A 21,405-nucleotide genomic window follows, 5' to 3' on the forward strand; every position below is an offset into this window, starting at 1 on the left:
CCAACTTTCCTTTGTGCCAGTGTGTGCTCGCACCCCCATGGCCCCCTACCCTAGCCCCACCTCTTCCGCAAGTGCACCATGTTCCTCCTCCTCCCACCACCCAGTGCTTGCTTCGTGAAACATGTGTTTCACAGCTCAAGTGCTGGGAGGGAGGGGGGAGAAGAAGGACCCAGCTTATAGCAAAAATTCTTGATGTTAGTCCCCAAGTCCCTATCTTGCACTTCACACTATTAAATTCCATCCTATTTTTTTTATTATTATTCCAGTTTTCAAGGTTGTCCAGATCTTCTTGTATGATATTCCAGTCCTCCTCTTTGTTGGCAATACCTCCCAACTTTGTGTCATCCACAAATTTTATTAGCACACGCCCACTTTTTGTGCCAAGGTCAGTAATAAAAATGTTATTTTTTTACCAAGACCAATCCTTGAGGAATTCCACTAGTAACCTCCCTCCTGGGGCTTTTGTCAGCTTGATATTTCTGGAAGAGTGCCTTGCTCTCTTCTGTCCAACAAGGAGTTAATGATTTGATGAAGCCCCATGCAATGCTCAGTTGGTAGCCAATATTAGTAGGCTTACAAAGTGGTGGTAATTAGCTGAATACAATGGAATCTGGTTTATCAGGCCCTCTACAATCACCACATAGCTGGGCCAGACAGCAGACTGTAGATTCCAGGGCAGCTGCAGGAAGGATTGAATGAGTGAAAATTGTAGGTCTATGCAAACCATGACTGGGCTGTGTTTGCTCTTGGGAAAGTCATTGAGAATTGACCTTTTCAATGATATTTGGTGGCCATGGATGTCACGTGACACAAAACAAATGTCAGGAGTACAGCATTGCCTCCATCTGGCTGATCTAAACATGCCACAGTATTTGGCATTGGAGAGTGAAAGCCCTCTTCAGTGAAAGCTCAGGATGTGCTCCAGCATGGTTGTTCTTGTACAGCCCCATAGGCTATGATGGCTATTGAAATCACCAACGCAGATAGTAGGATGGCTTGGTGTTGGTAAAACTGGACATGACCATTCCATTGACAGTGGCTTGTATATGTTAATGACTGTCAGATAGCCATTCTTGATGGTGGTTGAGTAGGGGTTCATAATAGAAAGGTCTTTGATGGAATCCTTAAGGTCATATTTTATGTACATCACAAGTCCATATGTAGGGTGATGGCTTGCAGACATGCAGACTCTATTGATCTTCTGTCACTGGCCTTCACTCTACAGGTGTGTTTCTTGTACTTCAAGGCCATAGATGTTTGGAATCTGCAGGATCATTGTGAGGTAATCACACTTTACATTAGATAGGCCCTCAATGTTGAGCTGCACAATTTGAAGCAATGGGCCTTTTGAAGGTTTGGCCCTGACGTGAGCCATTATTGCCACTCTGTTTCTGACTGGCAGGTCATTTAAGGACCTCTGGTCACTGATTTGATAACATTCTTTGTGCTTTCATGCATAATAGAGAAGATTGTGTGAAGGTTATCATCTCCTCCAGTTTATATGTATTTTAAAATATGTATTCTTCATCTGGAAGTTACACAAGTATCTATCAATTTTGTGGATTTATGGAATAATGTTTGTTATTTGTTTGGATTAGGAGGATATTTTTTCCTCTCTTGTGAAATTGTTGCTGCTTATTTGAATTTTGAACACACATAAATGCTTTTACCATGTTTAAAATTCTACGATTTCAAATAAAATGTGGATGTTTGAAGAAGACTCATTGATTAGAGGACCTCTCAACTTTAAAAGAAAGAATCACCTTTAATATTCAATCTACAAATTTAATTTAATCCCATACATACATGGCATTATCTAGCCCCTACTGATATATATATATATATATATATATACTGTAAATGTAATAAATACAGAATTATGGAGCTAGCATAAATAGCATATCCTATCATTTTAACATGTCAGATTAATCTCTATATGTTTTTGTTTGTGTCTTCCTGTTGGGCCTAAACACATTTTAATGGTTGATTAAAATTTTCTTCAGTGGGCTATATAATTACTTTATAATAATTATTCATAAGAATACAGAAAAGTTTCTCACACATCTTTCTAGTAGTTTCTTTAGGAACAGTCATTCTCTGACATCACATATGTGATTAGTCACTAGATGAAATGCTTTGGTGTGAGGTATTGCAGTGGATTCTGACAACTAAATAAATAAATTTATTGAAGACCTGCACTGTGTCCCTTCACCTACTGATATTTTTGAAGAATATTTTTATGTCAGTATTTTCACTATTCCATGAAATGTTTCATATTTGGAGTACCTAATATTTCTATTGAGAACTGTTTGTTTTCTTCATAAGTAAATGTCCTCTTTGTATCTGACTTGGATTATAACTATGGAATGCCTATAAGAAAAAAAGTAAAATCCCTTATTTTTAGTTATGTCATAATTTTTGTATTCTCTATGTTGGTCTGTTCTCATTAGAACATCTCTGTGATACTTCACACTTATATACTCCTGTCATAAATATAAAGGGAAGGATAACCACTTTTCTGTATACAGTGCTATAAAATCCCTCCTGGCCAGAGGCAAAGTCCTTTTATCGGTAAAGGGTTAAGAAGTTCAGATAACCTGGCTGACACAAAATGACCAATGAGGGGACGAGATACTTTTAAGTCTGGAAGTGGGGGGAGGCTTTTGTCTGTCTGTGTGATACCTTTGCCGGGAACAGATCAAGGATGCAAGCCCTCCAACTCCTGTAAAGTTAGTAAGTAATCTAGCTAGAAAATGTGTTAGGTTTTCTTAGTTTTGGCTTGTGAAATTTGCTGTCCTGGAGGAAATGTGTATTCCTGTTTTTGTGTCTTTTTGTAATTTAAGATTTTGCTTAGAGGGATTCTCTCTGTTTTGAATCTGACTGCCTGTAAGATTATCTTCCATTCTGATCTTACAGAGTTGTTCTTTTATCTTTTTTTGTTCTCCTAATAAAGTTCTGATTTTTAAGAATCTGACTGGGTTTTTGGGGTCTTATAAATCCAAGGCTGGTTTGTGCTCATCTTGTTTATTCTCAAGCCTCCCCAGGAAAGGGGGTGTAGGGCTTGGGGGGATATTTTGGGGAAATAGGAACTCCAAGTGGTCCTTTCCCTGTTCTTTGTCTAAAACACTTGATGGTAGCAGCATTCTGTTCAAGGACAAGGCAAAGTTTGTGCCTTGGGAAAGTTTTTAACCTAAGCTGGTAAAAATAAGCTCAGGGGGTCTTTCATGCAGGTCCCCACATCTGTACCCCTAGAGTTCAGAGTGGGGAAGGACCCCTGACAACTCCCTTCCATCCAAGCATTTTAAGGGGCCTGATCCAAAAACCTATTGAAGTCAGTGGGATTCTTATTTTTATTAATTTCAGTGGGCCTTGGATCAGGGTCACAGTGAACTACAAACAATGATTAATTTAGTCTCACAACAGTCCTGTGAATTAGGAAAGTTATATTATTTCGAAATTAACTAAGAGAAAGCTCAGGCACAGAGAGATTAAATCAAAGAGTTCAAACGTTGTTATTAGGCATGTGAATCAATATTTAGTCAATCATATAAAAGGCCTAATTTTCCAGTAGGTGGGGACTCACACATCCTCAATAAAGTGAGTGGCAGCTGAAGTTGCTCAGTGTCAAGATTCAAGACACTTATTTAGGCTTTTCAGTATGGATTTAAGTACCTAACTTGAAGGCTCCAATTTTTTAAAATTTGGACTAATTAACTTTCCAGTGGTTGCACCTTGCAGGGGCGCTGGAACAGCAGGGACCAATGGACCATGGCCCTCCACGTCCGTCCACTTTTTTTGCCAGGGCCCGACGCCCAGCCCCTCCTCTTCCCCCTGAGGTGTTCCCCCACCCCAACCCCCCAGGTTAGGCCGCTCGGAACAGAAGCTGGAGCCCGGCCTGGACAACAGCAGCCTGGGGAGCCGGAGCCGGGGATCCTCCACCTGCCCGGACCGGGGAGCCGAGAGCAGCCCCAGTCCCATGTCCCCACCCCCGGGCCCCCGCCCAGGACAGATGGATGGTCCGCGGCTCCTCACAGCTGCCCGGGCGGCCCTTCGACACCCTACGCCAGGCGGGAAGCTGGAGCCCGGTAGGGGTAAGAGCCGCGCGAGCAGCTGTTGGGAGCCAGCGCGGACCTTCCACCTGCAGTTGGCAGAGGTCCTGCGAGACGGAGATAGGGCACCGGGGGATGCTCTAGGCTCTTCCATCCCCAGCACGTGGAGGGGCCAGAGCTCCGCGCCCCGGCTTGGCCAGGGGCGGGGCCTCGCGAGCAAAGGAGGGAAGGGGGCGGAAAGGGGCGTCGTGCCACCTCCCTACCATTAGGAAAACTCAGCCCCTGCCTAGGAGTTTTGTGTCGGAGCTGGGAAGGGAACTGTTTCTCAAGGGAGAAATCCTGACACCACTGAAGCAATGAAAGATTTGCTGTTGACCTCTGTGAGGACAGGATTACACTTTACGTCCCAGGCCTTGTTCATACACATACCGGAAGATTATTTTAGAAATAAAATAATAATGGGTACATCTAGCCGTGAACAAAGGGTTTTGAGTAAGAGATTTTCAGAGAAGCATACTTTGAATTTACTTAATAAATTCCGTATTCAGCCTCCAACATAATTAACGTTCTCTGCGCTCTATCGATGAAAATCATGTTATCGCCCATGGCAACAACAGAAATTTACAAATAATCTAACCGAATGAAGATATGAGGTAACTAAACTGCCTTACCTGAGATTACTTATAACGCTGAAAATGCATGCAATGGCACTTTAGTACACCAACAGACACATACTGTATTTTATATCAAGAGGTTAAAGAAGTCTGTTGTACTCTTAAAGGAAAGGAAAACTAAATTTGCAACATTCCGATGAGACTTTTACCTTCGGAGTTGGTTCATTATACATTTACCTGGTCTGCGGAGGCTCCAGATCTTGATGATTTTTTAACTCTCAAAAATTAGTTTATGAAACAATTTATGCTTCGCTATATTGTGGGGTCCTGCGTATTTCCGTCTCCAGATGTGAGCATTTCGCCTGCAGTTCCCTCACTAAGACTCAGAGTGCCGCTGTTGGCCAATGCGGAGCTAGGGCTGCAGCCGGGGACCTATTGGACGGAGCCAAACCTACTGCACTATTGTACTGTTCAGATCTCTGAAGAAACGCAGCAGAGAGACACAGTGTCGCGGAAAAAAACAAATCCTCTCGGATTGCTATACTCTAGAAGGGGAATATCTTTCATTTATATTTCATTTCCGACCCACGAGGATTCTGACAAGCCGAGGGAAATTTGGAACGGAGAATCGATTCAGAATAAAAGAGGCAAGGAAACACAGAGCCGAGAGTGCCTGATATGGAAACCAGACACAGAGAGCCGGGCCAGGCAATCACAAGGCAGGTACTGTTGTTTTCCTTCTTTTTCTCTTTGTGCTGCCGGGCGGTATCGGAGCAGATTCTTTATTTGACTCCTGAGGAAATGGCCAAAGGTTCCCTTGTGGGGAATCTAGCCAAGGATTTGGGGTTAAATGGCAGAGAGCTGCCTCAGCGAAAGCTGCGTGTCAATTCGGAAAAGTCATACTTCAGTGTGAATGGGGAAAATGGCAATCTCTATGTGAACAACAGGATAAACCGGGAGGAGATATGTGGGGCATCCCCGGTTTGTTTCCTAAATTTAGAAGCTGTGGTTGAAAACCCTTTGAATGTTTTCCACGTGAACGTCGCAATCCAGGACATTAATGATAATGCACCGCGGTTTACTAAAAATAATATTGATTTAGAAATTAATGAATTAGCACAACCTGGTGCGCGATTTCCTTTAGAACCTGCGCAAGATCCCGATGTTGGAGCCAATTCACTGCGGGATTACCAGCTCAGTCCAAATCTGTATTTTATCTTGAAATTGAAGGAAAATCCAGATGGAAAAAAGCAGGCAGAATTGGTGTTAGAGAAACCTTTGGATCGAGAGAAGCAGAGTTCCCATCACTTGATCCTGACGGCTGTGGATGGGGGAGATCCAATCAGAACTGGAACAGCTCAGATTAAAATAACTGTTACTGACGCTAATGACAACCCCCCTGTATTCACTGAAGAGATCTACAAAGTCAACCTGAAGGAAAATCTGCCAAAGGGCTCTTTAGTGCTCCAGGTTAAAGCTACCGATGAAGATGAAGGTACATATGCAAAAATAACATATGCTTTCAGCAACATACCGCAGAGTGCAAGACATCTGTTAAGTTTAGATTCTGGTAACGGAATAATCACAACAAAAGGATTTCTGGATTTTGAAGAAACAAATAGTTATATAATGGGTGTAGAAGCGAGGGATGGGGGAGGTCTCACTGACCACTGCAAAGTTCATATAGAAATTCTAGATGAGAACGACAATACTCCCGAAATGACACTCACATCCGTGTCCAGTCCAATTCCGGAAGACTCAGTGCCCGGGACAGTGATAGCACTGATGAAAGCCCTTGACCGAGACGATGGAGGAAATGGAGAAGTCACCTGTCGCATTCAAGATAATTTGCCGTTTAAAATAATATCCTCCTCTAATAACTACTACAAACTCCTCACAGACAACACCCTGGACAGGGAAAGGACCCCGGAGTACAATATCACAATCACCGCCACAGACAAAGGCACTCCCCCCCTCTCCACCCAGAAAACCATCCTGTTGCAGATCTCGGATATCAATGACAACGCCCCTGTCTTTGAGAAACCTTCCTACACCGCCTATGTGCCAGAGAACAATCCCTCGGGGGCCTCTATTTTCTGTGTAAAAGCCTTAGACCGGGATCTGGACCGGAACGCCCAAGTCACTTACTCCATCCTGAGCAGCAACCTGGAGAAGCTGCCTCTCTCCTCCTACATCTCCATTAACTCCCAGACCGGAGCGATCTATGCGCAGCGCTCCTTCGACTACGAGCAATTCCGGGAGTTTGAGCTGCAAGTGAAGGCCCAAGACGGCGGGTCCCCGCCTCTCAGCAGCAATGTCACCGTCAGGGTGTTTATTGTGGATCAGAATGATAACGCCCCTCGCATCCTGCACCCTTCCTTTGGACCCGATGGCTCCGCCTTGTTCGAGATGGTCCCTCGCTCGACCGAGGTAGGTTATCTGGTGACTAAGGTGGTGGCGGTGGATGCTGACTCAGGACACAATGCCTGGCTCTCCTACCACGTGCTCCAGGCCACGGACTCCTCGCTCTTCAGCATGGGGCTGCAGAGCGGGGAGATCCGGACAGCCCGCGCCTTTGCGGACAGAGATGTTGTGAGGCACAGGCTGGTCACCCTGGTGAAGGACAACGGGCAGCCGCCTCTGTCAGCCACAGTGACTCTCAACCTGGTGTTTGCCGAGAGCTTCCAAGAGGCTCTTCCGGAAATGAGCGACCAATCGGGTGACTCGGAATCTCAGTCTGATTTACAGTTCTACTTGGTGTTGGCTTTAGCCCTGATCTCATTTTTATTTCTAATTACAATTATAGTGGTGATAGCCATGAAAGTTAGAAGTTCAAAAGGTTCCTCTGTTCTTCAGTATGTCAGGCCTGCTCTTCATTCCAAGGCTGATCCCACATTCCTACCAGATTACAAAGACGGGGCCTTGCCGTATTCCTATAATTTGTGTTTGGCTACAGACTGCGGGCAAAATGGATTTAACTTGCTTAAAAGTACTGACCATAACATTACATCTGAGAATATCCTTTGCAATGACAACTCTAGGATTTTACTTGTGAATAATTGTGGTTCTGAAGCACCCAAATCCGGATCCGAAACTCTTCTCAAGGTGAGTTTTTGCATTATCGCGTTAGTTAAGGTGTCGCTTCTCTGATTTTTAATTAAATTATTCAGACAATGAAAAATGCTATTCATGAATATGTATAAATCACGTGAACTAAAGGGTTTTTAGATTAATTATATTTTTATATGTGTGCGTTATTTCTCTTCGGTGTAGTAAATGTTTGGTATCAACCGGTGGTTAGTGCCTATTGAACGGTGCAAAGTGTCCAAAGTTCTGGTATTATTGCGAGTTGCTGATATCCATTTTGTAGCAGTGACTGTTTTACCTGAGATTTATGGAATGTGAAAATTCTACTCTCATCATCCTGTTAGAAGTTTTGAAGGAAAGACGTCAGTCAGTGATGGACTATTCGAAGGATTATAACATTTGACATTTTAAAAATTACATTTACCAATATGCTACAGTCCATAGTTGGCAGGGAACTTCAATACAGTTTCAAAGCAAAGTGTGTAACAGAACGTGGAGCCAATTGTTACTTCCAAATGATGTCATGTCGTGTCGCTGTCTATAAGTTTTCCACTTTAATTAAAAATAAGTAAGTAGCACAGAAGTATGTCATATACAAAACCAAATATTCTTCCAATAGAAAAGTTAAACTAAACTAGAAATTAAATATAAAACATTGCCTGGATATACTTACATATAGTTGTTAATTCTGCAGGAGTCCACGAGATATTGGCCAATAATTTTCTCTCTTTTTTCTATATAGAACTCTCTAAACCACTTTCCCTCTCTGGTGGTGATTCTGCATTAGTAGACAGAAAACATAACCACTTTGGGTATATATTAGGTCACCACAAACTAATAATCAGGAATATCATACCACCTTACTTAGTGTTGTATCACAATACCTACGGGATATTAGCCAGAGCAATTTTAGTAACTGTCTATTTTCCCATGACAGATGACAATATACAGCTGGTATTCTGTCCTCATTCCCCGTTAATAATTGTGTTTACTGAAAATTAATTGGTGAGATTTAAAATATTCCTCAACGTGCAGCAATGATCAGACTATGTCATCGTGAAAGAGGAAGTCTCTGTTTAAGAGGAGTGAGAAACACTCTTATGTTCTGATATATAAATTGCATTACTATGTGTAAACATATACAATATTTTTCCATTAAAATATCTTTGTGAGCCCCTGACAAATGTATACACAGAGCTGTATTTTATTCAGGCAAATACAACTGTGGTATCACCCTCTAGTCTGGGAAATAAATAGTACATCTGTGTTCTTTTAGCACAACGAACTCAAATAATTGCTTATCAAGGACTATTTACTTAACGTAATTCCATGTAAAACTCAAATAGGTTTTGTATACATTAAAATGTATATGTAAGTGTATACATTTTAAATAGAGGAAGTAACTATAAATAAATAGTCGTGGGAAAAGATTAATTAATAGATAGAAAGGTGTTGGATTTTTTTTTAATTGCAATTATTGGTTGAGACTCTGAGCGCCGCGGTTCACCAATCAGGCAGAGGAATGGAAAAAGAGATCCAGCCAGCCCCGCCCGCAGCTACACAGCACAGAACACAGAGATCAGACTCACACTTACTCAGAGGAATTTCACAGAGAAATATCTATGAAACAGGCTTAACTTTAACATCAGTGACGGCGAAAACAGGACTACGGCTAAAAGAAAATCCATAATTGACTGGGAATCAGAGCACTATATACATCCAGAGGAAAATGGAGAATATACAAAGTCTCCGGGACTGCAAACGGCGAGCCCTGTTTTGTTTTTTATTGGTTCCCGTTTGGGAAGCGGTTTCTGGTCAGATTCGCTATTCGATCCCGGAGGAAACGCACACAGGCTCTTTCTTGGGGAATATAACAAAGGATTTGGGACTGGATTTAAAGGAGCTCTCAGACCGCAGTGTCCGCATTGTTGCCAGAGGTAGGAGTCACTATTTTGCTTTGAATGTTAAGAGTGGCCATTTATACACCACAGACAGAATAGACAGAGAGGAGATCTGTGGCCGGATAGAGATATGTTTGGTGAAGTTTGAGGTTCTTCGTGAGGGTAAAGCGAAGCTTTTTCCAGTTGAAGTTGAAATCACAGATATTAATGACAATGCTCCAGGCTTCCAATCAGAGAAATTAGAGTTAAAAATCAGCGAGACAACAGCAGTGGGGACCCGAATTTCCCTGCAGCAGTCGCAGGATCCAGATGTGGGAATTAATTCTATCCAGATATATCAACTGAGCGATAACAGGCATTTCTCTCTGGATGTGCAAACTAGAACCAATGATGTGAAATATGCCGAACTGGTGCTGGAAAAGTCTCTAGACCGGGAAGAACAAGCTGTTCACGATCTAATCCTCACAGCCACTGACGGGGGATATCCAGTCAGGTCCGGCACTGCGCAAATCCGCGTTATTGTTCTTGATGCAAATGACAACGCGCCAGTTTTCACTGAGGCTATCTATAGAGCGAGGGTTTTGGAAAATGTGCCGAAAGGTTCCACGGTGGTATCAGTAAAAGCCACTGATCCGGATGAAGGAGTCAACAAAGAGTTAAAATACTCATTCAGAACAATCGTGGAGAAAGGTTCCCAAATATTCCACTTGGATTCTAGGACTGGAGAAGTAACAGTCGTGGGGAACTTGGACTTTGAGGAATCCGCATTATATGAAATCGAGGTGCAAGCCCATGACGGGGGAGGCCTTTTCGACAGATCGAAAATACTGATCGTTGTTAGCGATGTGAATGACAACGCTCCAGAATTAACAATCACATCTCTCGTCAACTCCATCCCTGAGGACTCTCCCACCGGGACTGTGATCGCCCTTTTAAATGTGCAAGATCTAGATTCTGGAGAGAACGGGGAAGTCACGTGCTCCATACCCAGCAACCTCCCCTTCCGAATGAAGAAATTATTAGATAATTATTACAGTTTGGTGATTGACAGAACCCTGGACAGGGAGCAGGCATCGAATTACAATGTAACAATTACAGCCACAGATCAAGGGACTCCTCCCTTGTCTTCAGTTACTTCCATCTTTCTACAAGTTTCAGACGAAAATGACAATCCTCCTATATTTAACCAGACTTCCTATACTTCGTACGTCAGAGAAAACAATATTAAGGGAGCTTCCGTTTGCTCTGTAAAGGCAAATGACTACGACTTGGAGGACAACTCCCGAATCACTTACTCCATTACTGGAACTCAGATCCAGGAAGCTCCGCTCTCCGCCTTCATCTCCATTAACTCCGAGACTGGGGCTCTCAGCGCTCCTTCGATTACGAACAGTTCCGGGAGATTCGGTTCCAAGTGCAGGCTCAGGATGGGGGTTCCCCACCTCTCAGCAGTAATGTCTCCGTCACTCTCTTTATACTGGATCAGAATGACAACAGCCCGCACATCTTACACCCCTCCTTTCCCACCGATGGCTCCACGGGAGTGGAGTTGGCCCCTCGCTCCTCCGAGCCGGGTTACCTGGTCACTAAGGTGGTGGCGGTGGATGCAGACTCCGGGCAGAACGCCTGGCTCTCCTACCAGCTGCTGAAGGCTACAGAGCCGGGGCTCTTCTCTGTGGGACTCCACAGCGGTGAGATCAGGACAGCGCGCTCCTTTGCAGACAAAGATGCGCTCAAGCAAAGCCTGGTGGTTTTAGTGAAGGACAACGGGCAGCCCCCTCTCTCTGCCACGGCCACTGTCACGGTGGTGGTGGCTGACAGCATCCCCGAAATCCTCTCCGATTTAAGCAGCCTCTCAGCTCCTGCAGACCCCCAGTCCAGCCTCACCTTGTATTTGGTGATCGCTATGGCTTCCGTTTCCTGCTTGTTCTTTACCTTTATCCTAGTGTTACTGGCCCTGAGGCTTCGCAGGTGGAGAAACTCGCAGCTGTTTGACTCCTCGAATGTGACTTTCAGTGGAGTTCCCGTCTCGCAGTTTGTGGGGATCGATGGAGTCAGAGCTTTTCTTCATTCCTACTCACATGAGGTTTCTCTAACCACGGACTCCAGAAAGAGCCAATTCAACTTCTCCAAAACAAAGTATTCAAATACTCTGAGTAGTGAGCAAACTTGTGAGATAAAGGATCCTATTCTAGTTATTGAGGATGTAAGCATTAGTAACGGGAATCGGACCTCTGTTCAGGTGAGCTAAGGTGATTGTGTCTTCGTTCTGTGGGTCGAAAGTATATATTGTTAGTTTCTCGGGCAATGTAGAGGAAAATGATGCTTTATGTTTGTTTGTGAGAGGAGGAAAGGAGGTACTTCCAGGCCCCGCTGAAGTCAACAGTGAACCGTGTCTTCTGTGTTGCAAGGGTTGGCTCTCGGGGCATTAGGATATGTGTGACTTTCGATATATTAATTTTAAATCATTTACCTTTTCTTTTTAAAAGGCACTTTGTTTCTCTTTTTTCGGTGAAATCACACCCTTTTACTGTTTGTTTGAAACCAGGTTATCTTCCTGTATCTTCATATATCCGTTACTAACTTGGGATAGTACAGAAATGTCAGTGTATAGAGTACTTCAATTTTATTGGAAGACAGTTTGATTTGAAGACCGTGAACCTCTTAAATTTAACGTAGTAAAAGGACTACCTTATTTTTTTGCATAATATAATTTAATCACTCGTACAATCATAGTTTTGTCCTTTAATTTATCTCATGTTCTTTTAATTTTATTTCCCTATTGATATACATGTTCCCAATAGTCTGGCCTTTCACTTTTGAAAGTTATGGACATTTTTTTATACAGCGCGTTATATAAGCACCCATTCAGCACGCACCTTAAGACACGCACCTGTATAAATGTAAACAAGTTAATAGCCCTCTTGATATAGATACTTTGCTGAGTCGGGACATAATCATTACTTTATAATTATTTGTAGATTACTTACTTGTTTGGTGAAGATATACCTATCAGCTTACAGCGGATTAATCCAATTTTTAAACCAAATGCATTTAAATTCCACCCGTATCTATTAATATTATGTAAATGTCAGAAATGCAGAATTATGAAACTAGCATATATGGCATCATTATAATATGCGATAATGTCTATAATATTTGTTGTTTGTGTATTACCGTTGGGCCTTGAAACATTTAATGGTTTGATTCAACGTTTATAAAGGAGGTTATAGCATGACTTTGTAGTAATTTTATTATTAGAGAAAACGTTCTCATACATAGTCACGATTATATATTTGAAATGAGAGCTAAGGAGTCACTATATTAAATCCCTTGGTCAGTGTTAATGCAGTGAACTCTGACTCATATACAAAAACAAATTATCAGCGCCTTATGTTGGATCCTGGTGGTGTCCTTTGAACATTGGGTTTATAAGTTATATTTTCGAAATTCCTTGTGATGTTTCCTATTTAGAACGCTTAATAGTTCTCTTCTATTCTATTTGATATAGGCTCTTATGCTGCACTCATCACCATAGTATTTGAGCTCTTTCCAGTAGTGTATTAAGTGCTATTTTTGTTATCTGTTAAAGAAGGCAAGATTAAAGAAATGTACCTTACGCTTGGAGTGGAAGGTGGTGAGGTTTGTTAGGGTCCTTAGTTCTTAAAGTCTTGGACTAGCCCCAAGAAAGTTTGGTCTCCCATACAGACAAGCTTTACCCTTATGGTAAAGAGTTCCTGTTTGCCAGAAAAGCAAAATTGTCCACCAAGATATTCATTCCGCATCTTTAGGCAATCTTTTTGATATCCTAGGTCCAAAGCCATACAGCGCTTTGAATATGATGGATATCTTAAACTTTATTCAATTCTTGTATGGGAAGCCAGGGTAGAGAGTAGAGGACAGGTTTGAAGTGCTACTGGTAACCTGTGTTGCTGAAAAGATGCACTACAGTGCTCTATACTGTGGAATTTCCTTAACACTGAAGGATTTATGCCAGGCATATCACATAGCTGTAGACCAGTCAAGAGAATAACTGAGGTCAGGTCATCATCTGACAGGATGGCGCAGTCTCCTAGTTAACCAGAGATGATAGAAAGTGCTACTTGTCCAAAAGGATGAGAATGGATGCCTGCCTTTTATCCATTGACAGAAGGAAATTATCGATCAGTGCCACTCAATCCATATCCGCTCCATCTCCTGGTCTGAATCTGATTGTGCTAGGTCTAGAATATTAACGTTAGTTAGATAATATTGTATTTGGCCTTTGGGTAGCTATTCTGTGAGTTTACTCAGGAATGGGAGGTTTTACTTTGGGTGGTAGATGGCTAGAACAGATGTATCCAGGGTGGGTTTCTTTGATGTTGGTTAGACGACTGCATGTTTGAAGGAAGACCGGTAGATTCCTTCTCTGAATGTGGCATTGGCTATTTCTGTCATGAGTGGCACCAGGTGCTCATGACTCTTTCACAAGTCAGGAAGGGCATGGATCTGATTCACAAGTCTTGGGTTGGGACTTTTCTAGAGTGTCCTTAACTTCTTGATGAGTGAATGCACTGAATTCCGGGAATGCATATGATCTGTTGATTGGTGAGTATAGGTAGAGTGGATCCAGGCTACTTGAAAAAGTTTTCTGAATGTGCATGAACTTCTTAGTGAAGTAGGATGATAGCTCTTTGCAGGACTTGGTACTCGGTTCTGATGCAGGTTGTAGTAATTACGGATTAAGGAACTGGTTTGCCACTCTGGGTAGCTCCTTATGGTGGGATTTGGCATCCTCAGTGGAGGCTAATAGGAGGGTTATTTTGGCCTGTAATAAAGTCTCAGTATAGGGTTTGAGGAACTTATTACATTTCATCCTCTGTGAATCAGCTTTTGTTTCCCACCATTAGCACTTAATTTGTCATCCCTCTTTCTTCATCCAGTGCAGAATGTCAGAAAATCCAGGAATTCTGTGTGGGCCGTGGAGAGGAAGTGGCCATTTGGGGACCATTTGGTCAATGATCAAGGCTCATGTACAATGATAATGATTCACTACGTCCTCCTTTTCTCATTCTGTGGGTGGAATGCTGTTGTCCTTTAGCTGCCTTTGGGATTTCTTGGCTTCCATGTGTATTCATGGCCAAATCAGGATCACTTGTCTCGTTGCTTGAGAGCTGGAAGATCTCTGACCACTGCTGTAATTAGGTGATGGTCTATCCAAGACAGCGGTTGGGTTTTGGTGTCCTTGATCTTGACATCTAGGCTGAAGATCAGGTCCAGGGTTTGACCATCTGCATAAGCTGGACAAGAGATTACCAGTGAAAGTCCTAAAAAGGCAAGAGAGGAGGTGAATTTCGGGGATTTTGCATTTGCAGCCTTTTAACTATGTATGTTGAAATCTCCCAGGATGACAAGCTGGGGTATGTCACCACCATAACTGAAAAGGTATCAGTGAGCTCCATTATGAATCCTTTAGTCAGTCATGGTGTTTAAATAAGCATAAAAGCTATGTTAGCTTTGGCTCTGATTTCTATTGTCAGATTAATTAATTTGAATGTTGTCTTACTTTTTTGGATTTGATGTTTGATGAGAAGATGAATGCAGTGCTGCCTGCCGTCTTGTCTTGTCTAGGTCTGTGATACACCTAGTATCCTAGGAGGATGAGGTGGGCTAGAATGGGTGTCATTCAGCCAGGTCTCAGTGATGTGGGCTGTACTGGGTACTTCATCACTGATGAGATTATGAATTATTCTCCTGTAAATCATTCCATTTGCACCTCAGGAGGTGTGCTATTGCGAACCTGACCAGAATTATAACTATTCAATCACTTGAGAGTAAAAAATCCTTACCTTAAATGATCCTAATGCCTTATTCTCTTTATGATGGATTGCTCTCATTGAACATCATGGTTATGCTTCACAATTGTATAATGCTGTCCAACCAAGGGTTTGATCTTTGCTTACATAAATCAATGGGAGTCTTTCTCCTCTGCCATCTTTTGGTTTTAGATCAGCCCCCAAGGACATTAAAATTACAATGAATATTAGTTTCCCAACAATCCTGTCTATTTAATAAGATTTTATTATCACAATTTTAAATATGGTGAAGGTCAAGCACAGAGAGATTTGGGCCAATTTCTTTTTCAAATCTGCATGCTTAAAATTAGGCACCTAAATTTAAACACTTAAAAAAGTGGTCTGTTTCAAGAGTTAGTAGTAAACAAAAATCCCAGTAAAGTCAATTAGAAAACATGTTCCACATCCCTGAACATCAAGTCAATTACATATATTTATAATTACGCATTTAATTACCTTACTTGAAGCACACAAAGTTGAAAAAATTGGCCTAAGTGACTTTCAAGATGTTATGCACAGGAATTTTGTGGCAGAACTAAGAAGAGAACCCAGATCTCTAGACTCAAGGCCCAATGCTTAAATCATAAAACCGTTCATAGATTATTTTAAACAAAAATCCAAAATGGGCAAGAGTTTTGCACCTGTTTTAATCCTCAAAAGGGAGTTGAAAAATGTTTAGTCTTATCATGGAAGCGTGCCATGCTTTTTCAGCATCGAAAATGGTTGACTTTCTTTGTTCTCTATAGATGAAATATTATGTTATCTCTTTTGTAAATAACAGAAGGTCCACAGAAGATCTCTCAGAACTTGGTTGTTAGGGAACTGTGATGTCTTATATAAAATTAATTATAATACTGACAATCTATTTAATGTCATATTAATCCTCCAGTCAATTACTTGTATTAAATTGAATCAACCCTTTGATTTCTCTGAGGCAGATATATTGTAATCCAAAAGCAAAGTGTAACTTTGCACCTTTCCACAGTGAATCTAACTCATTCAGTTTTACTTCTTTCTCAAAACACCTGTCTTGAGGACTAGTTGTCTACCGCTTTATAATCTTTTACCCTGCAAAATTAGTCATGTGGAAGAAAGAAATTACACTTCCTCCTATTTCGGGCTCCTGTGATTTCCCCTCTCAAGATGGAATTCATTTAGCATTGCAATTCTCTTACTAAAACGCAGAGTGCCGCTGTTGGCCAATGCGGAGCAAGGGCTGCTGCCGGAGGTACACCAGAGCCCACTGCAAAGCGATTATACTGTTACTCAGTGCAGATCTCGGATGAAGGAGAGCAGAGGGACGGTGTTTCTGCCCAAAGAAGGCCTTCCGCGGTATCGGATTTCTGAGGTAAAATTAAGCAGGAGAATGGATTTTATTTATGCTTTATTACTCAGTATTCTTACAATCTGAGTGGAAATTGGTCCGGAATATCTATTCAAAATACACCGGGAAAGGAAGCAAGGGCGCTAAGAGTGCCTGAGATGGAAACCAGACACAGACAGACAGCCGGAGCAGTGAGACTGCAAATACTGTTGTTATTCTCTGTGTTCTGCCGGGCGTTCTCGGAGCAGATCCTTTATTCGATTCCTGAGGAAATGGCCAAAGGGTCCCTAGTGGGGAACCTCGCCAAGGATTTGGGGCTGAATGTGAGAGAACTGCCGCTGCGAAAGCTCCGCGTGAATTCGGAAAATAAATATTTCACTTTAAATGAAGAACATGGCAACCTGTATGTAAATTACAGGCTAGATCGGGAGAAACTATGCGGGGAGATACCCCTTTGTGTCTTAAATTTAGAAGCTGTGGTTGAAAACCCTTTAAATATTTTCCACGTGAACGTCGCAATCCAGGACATTAATGATAATACACCGCGGTTCGTTAAAAATAATATCGATTTAGAAATTAATGAATTAGCACAGCCTGGTGCGCGATTTCCGCTAGAACCTGCGCAAGATCCCGATGTTGGAATCAACTCACTGCAGAGTTACCATCTTAGTCCAAATCCATATTTTGTTTTGGAACTGAAGGAAAATCCGGACGGCAACAAATATGCAGAATTAGTGTTAGAGAAACCTTTGGATAGAGAAAAAGAAAGGTCTCTTAATTTAATCTTGTCCTCTGTGGATGGGGGAGAGCCAGTCAAAACGGGGACAGTTCCGATTAAGATTAACATTATTGATGCCAATGACAACTCCCCTATATTCACTGAAAAAATCTACAAAGTCAGCATGAGAGAAAACCTTCCGAAGGGAACCTTAGTGCTTCAGGTGAAAGCGACTGATGCAGATGAAGGTACAAATGCCAGAATAACATATTATTTCAGCAACATACCGCAGAGAGTGCAGCAGCTGTTCGATTTGGATGCCAGTAATGGAAAAATTACAGCAAAAGGTATTTTGGACTTTGAAGAAAAAAATAGCTACACAATAGGCGTGGAAGCCAGGGACGGGGGAAGTCTGACTGCCCACTCCAAAGTTCAAATAGAAATTCTAGATGAGAACGACAATACTCCCGAAATGACACTCACATCCGTGTCCAGTCCAATTCCGGAAGACTCAGTGCCCGGGACAGTGATAGCACTGATGAAAGCCCTTGACCGAGACGATGGAGGAAATGGAGAAGTCACCTGTCGCATTCAAGATAATTTGCCGTTTAAAATAATATCCTCCTCTAATAACTACTACAAACTCCTCACAGACAACACCCTGGACAGGGAAAGGACCCCGGAGTACAATATCACAATCACCGCCACAGACAAAGGCACTCCCCCCCTCTCCACCCAGAAAACCATCCTGTTGCAGATCTCGGATATCAATGACAACGCCCCTGTCTTTGAGAAACCTTCCTACACCGCCTATGTGCCAGAGAACAATCCCTCGGGGGCCTCTATTTTCGGTGTAAAAGCCTTAGACCGGGATCTGGACCGGAACGCCCAAGTCACTTACTCCATCCTGAGCAGCAACCTGAAGGAGCTGCCTCTCTCCTCCTACATCTCCATTAACTCCCAAACCGGAGCGATCTATGCGCAGCGCTCCTTCGACTACGAGCAATTCCGGGAGTTTGAGCTGCAAGTGAAGGCCCAAGACGGCGGGTCCCCGCCTCTCAGCAGCAATGTCACCGTCAGGGTGTTTATTGTGGATCAGAATGATAACGCCCCTCGCATCCTGTACCCTTCGCTCGGAGCCGATGGCTCCGCCTTGTTCGAGATGGTGCCTCGCTCGGCCGAGGCAGGTTATCTGGTGACTAAGGTGGTGGCGGTGGATGCTGACTCAGGACACAATGCCTGGCTCTCCTACCATCTGCTCCAGGCCACGGACCCGTCGCTCTTCAGCATGGGGCTGCAGAGCGGGGAGATCCGGACAGCCCGCGCCTTTGCGGACAGAGATGCTGTGAAACACAGGCTGGTCACCCTGGTGAAGGACAACGGGCAGCCGCCTCTGTCAGCCACAGTGACTCTCAACCTGGTGTTTGCCGAGAACTTCCAAGAGGCTCTTCCGGAAATGAGCGACCAATCGGGTGACTCCGCATCTCAGTCTGATTTACAGTTCTACTTGGTGCTGGCTTTAGCCCTGATCTCATTTTTGTTCCTCCTGACAGTGACCCTGGCCACTGTGATGAAATTGCAAAGGTCAAGGAAACCTAAATTACTTCAGTGTTTTGGTCGTGACCCTTTTTCCAAGACTGTTCCTACTTTCCCACCAAATTATGGAGATGGTACTTTGCCGTATTCTTATCAGCTATGTTTATCCTCAGAATCTAAGAAAAATGAATTTTCTTTCCTGAAACGTAATGCGCAGATATCAGAGAATGTTCTGTGCAGTGAGAACTCTGGGATCTTACTTATGAACAATGGATGTAGCGTCTTAACATCGGAAACGGAGGCTGCTGAAGTAGTAAGTTTCTAGTTCCGTGATTTATATAATTTTTAGATGTATTGCTTGTTTTCACAATTGTACAGGTCTAATCTTCCTTAAATAATATAGGAGACCTTTGTAAAACTGTTGTTGTTTTGTAGTATTTACCGGCACTCACAATTTCATGAATTTGTTTTCACTGTACCCCGTTCGGGAGGTGCCCATCTTACAGGGCATGAAGAAGTAAAATAACTTGCATAAGGTCAGAAAACAGAAGTATAATAGAATAAACTCAGATTTCTTAAGTCCCCTGCATTGCCTTAACAACCACTCCCTCCTGCATCTCCAAGGAAGAATATCCTTCCTCTCATTTTAGTGGATTTCTTTACAATAACTACATTTCTAGGAGCCTTTTTATACTTTCAGTGGGTTGTACTGCTTCTTGTGAGTAAGAAAAAATAATTATTCCAATACCTTAACAATGTTTTTTTTTAAAAAAATACCTTTTTAATTGCTTCTTTGGAAGTATTCCTTTTTTACTGTTCCATGGGAAATTGAATAATGATTCCCAGATATAAAAAGATTCTGTTATTTATTTTAAGTGTCACATGTCTTTCATTTTACAGATACACAATTACATATCTGTAAAATACACTAATATAGAGCAAAGGTTTCATTGACATGGCTTTCTAAAGGCTGCATTATTCACCTGCGGCAAAATCTTTAGTCAATTATTCAGGTCCTCCTAACCAGGTGGTGATAAAACCTTTATGCCAAACCTTCCAATAATCTGTGTGTATCATATATATTACAGAACTACTTTTTGAAGTCTTTGAATAAAAAATGAAAGTATTTACGTTTGGAAAGCTTGTAAACTTTTCAGTTCCTAAAGTCAGTTTGGGTCCCATGGCAAAGCTATAAACCTCTGCTTTTCAATAATGTAGCGATTCTATTTCTGCAGGGTCAGAGTTGTATGATTAAATAACGCCAGACCTGGGACTTCGGCCCCAATAATTAAAAGTGGACATTCCATATTTAGGGAATGGAAGGTGTATTCTTCTGTGAGTTGCTGTTATGTCAGTTCTTTGAACCCGATCTATGGATCAGAATACTGAATATTGTCCTGGAGGAGATCAGTTAGTGGGCAGAGTGATGGTAATGGATTGTAGGTGATTGTGTGTGGTTCCAAATGTCTCTGCCTGGTTTGGGCATATATAATGCCCTTGCAGTACAAAGGAGCCCATAACTTCTCATACTACTAGATCTTCTAAAATTGAATGTGGATATTTCTAGATAAAAATACTGAATACAGTATTTAATATTACCCATTAGGCACAGTACATACAAACAGACAGCTTTCCCAGCATCTCTTTAACACTCATATTTCATCCATTAATAGATTCTGAGGCAAGAAGGGATCAGTGTGATCATATGGTCTGCCCTTTCCAAGAGCTCCAACACTTATTGAAAAATCAATATTAATGGTTCAATGCACTCCTCAGCCACCTCTTTTAAAACTTCTGGATGCAAGTTATCTGGACTTGCTGATTTAAGATGTCTAACTTTGTAGCTTCTGTTAAGATCCTCCAGAGACTGGATTGAATTGGATTGAAAAGAGTGTTATCATCACCATATGATGAGGCTACTATAATGCTACCTGCAGTGACTCAAGAGCATGCCTACCAACCTCAGAGCAGATTGTTAGGAAGTAGGGCACAAACCGCAAATTGGTGTGAATTCTATTCTTAGATTTCACCAACAAATCACCAAGTGGAAACTCCTCAGGCATTATAAAAGCTTAATATGGAGTCACAGACAGTCCCCTTACGTTCTCTTGTCTGTCTCACCACACAGGTGAGCATACTTTTGTGATAGTTGGTCTCTTATACCAAGAGTCACAACAATATTCAGGTTACTCCCGGTCCCAAAGGACCAGACACTTACCCCAGGTCAGTTATGCCTTCGAGTTCACACCAAAGACATCGCTTGTAGTCAATCCTATAATAAACTATATAAATATTTATTAAATAGGAAAAGGAAACAGGAGAGTTATTGACAAGGTTAAAGT

The 21,405-nt window shown here is 42.2% G+C and overlaps 2 protein-coding genes across 24 annotated transcripts in view; both read left to right on the forward strand.

The window, feature by feature from the left end:
- LOC140915802 (protocadherin gamma-C5-like) overlaps nucleotides 1–21,405 on the forward strand; it is a 384,766-nt gene that overhangs the window by 204,366 nt on the left and 158,995 nt on the right. The window contains exon 1 of one of the 23 annotated variants that reach the window (XM_073356158.1): nucleotides 5,149–5,386. The exons of 20 other annotated variants lie outside the window; for them this stretch is intronic. In XM_073356158.1, the coding sequence (XP_073212259.1) occupies nucleotides 5,342–5,386 (45 nt within the window). In that variant the 5' untranslated portion in view covers nucleotides 5,149–5,341. Of the gene's footprint in view, nucleotides 1–5,148; nucleotides 5,387–5,433; nucleotides 7,769–16,748; nucleotides 19,377–21,405 lie in introns of those variants that run through there. 2 more of the 23 variants (XM_073356141.1, XM_073356136.1) reach the window with 2 other exon arrangements.
- LOC140916410 (protocadherin gamma-A10-like) lies at nucleotides 9,480–11,902 on the forward strand. The gene is given in 2 exon segments (XM_073358063.1): nucleotides 9,480–11,019; nucleotides 11,022–11,902. Coding segments are annotated over 2 exon segments (2,421 nt in total).

The sequence above is a fragment of the Lepidochelys kempii genome, chromosome 8 (genome assembly GCF_965140265.1).
Source record: "Lepidochelys kempii isolate rLepKem1 chromosome 8, rLepKem1.hap2, whole genome shotgun sequence".
In the NCBI taxonomy this organism is placed as follows: Eukaryota; Metazoa; Chordata; order Testudines; family Cheloniidae; genus Lepidochelys; species Lepidochelys kempii.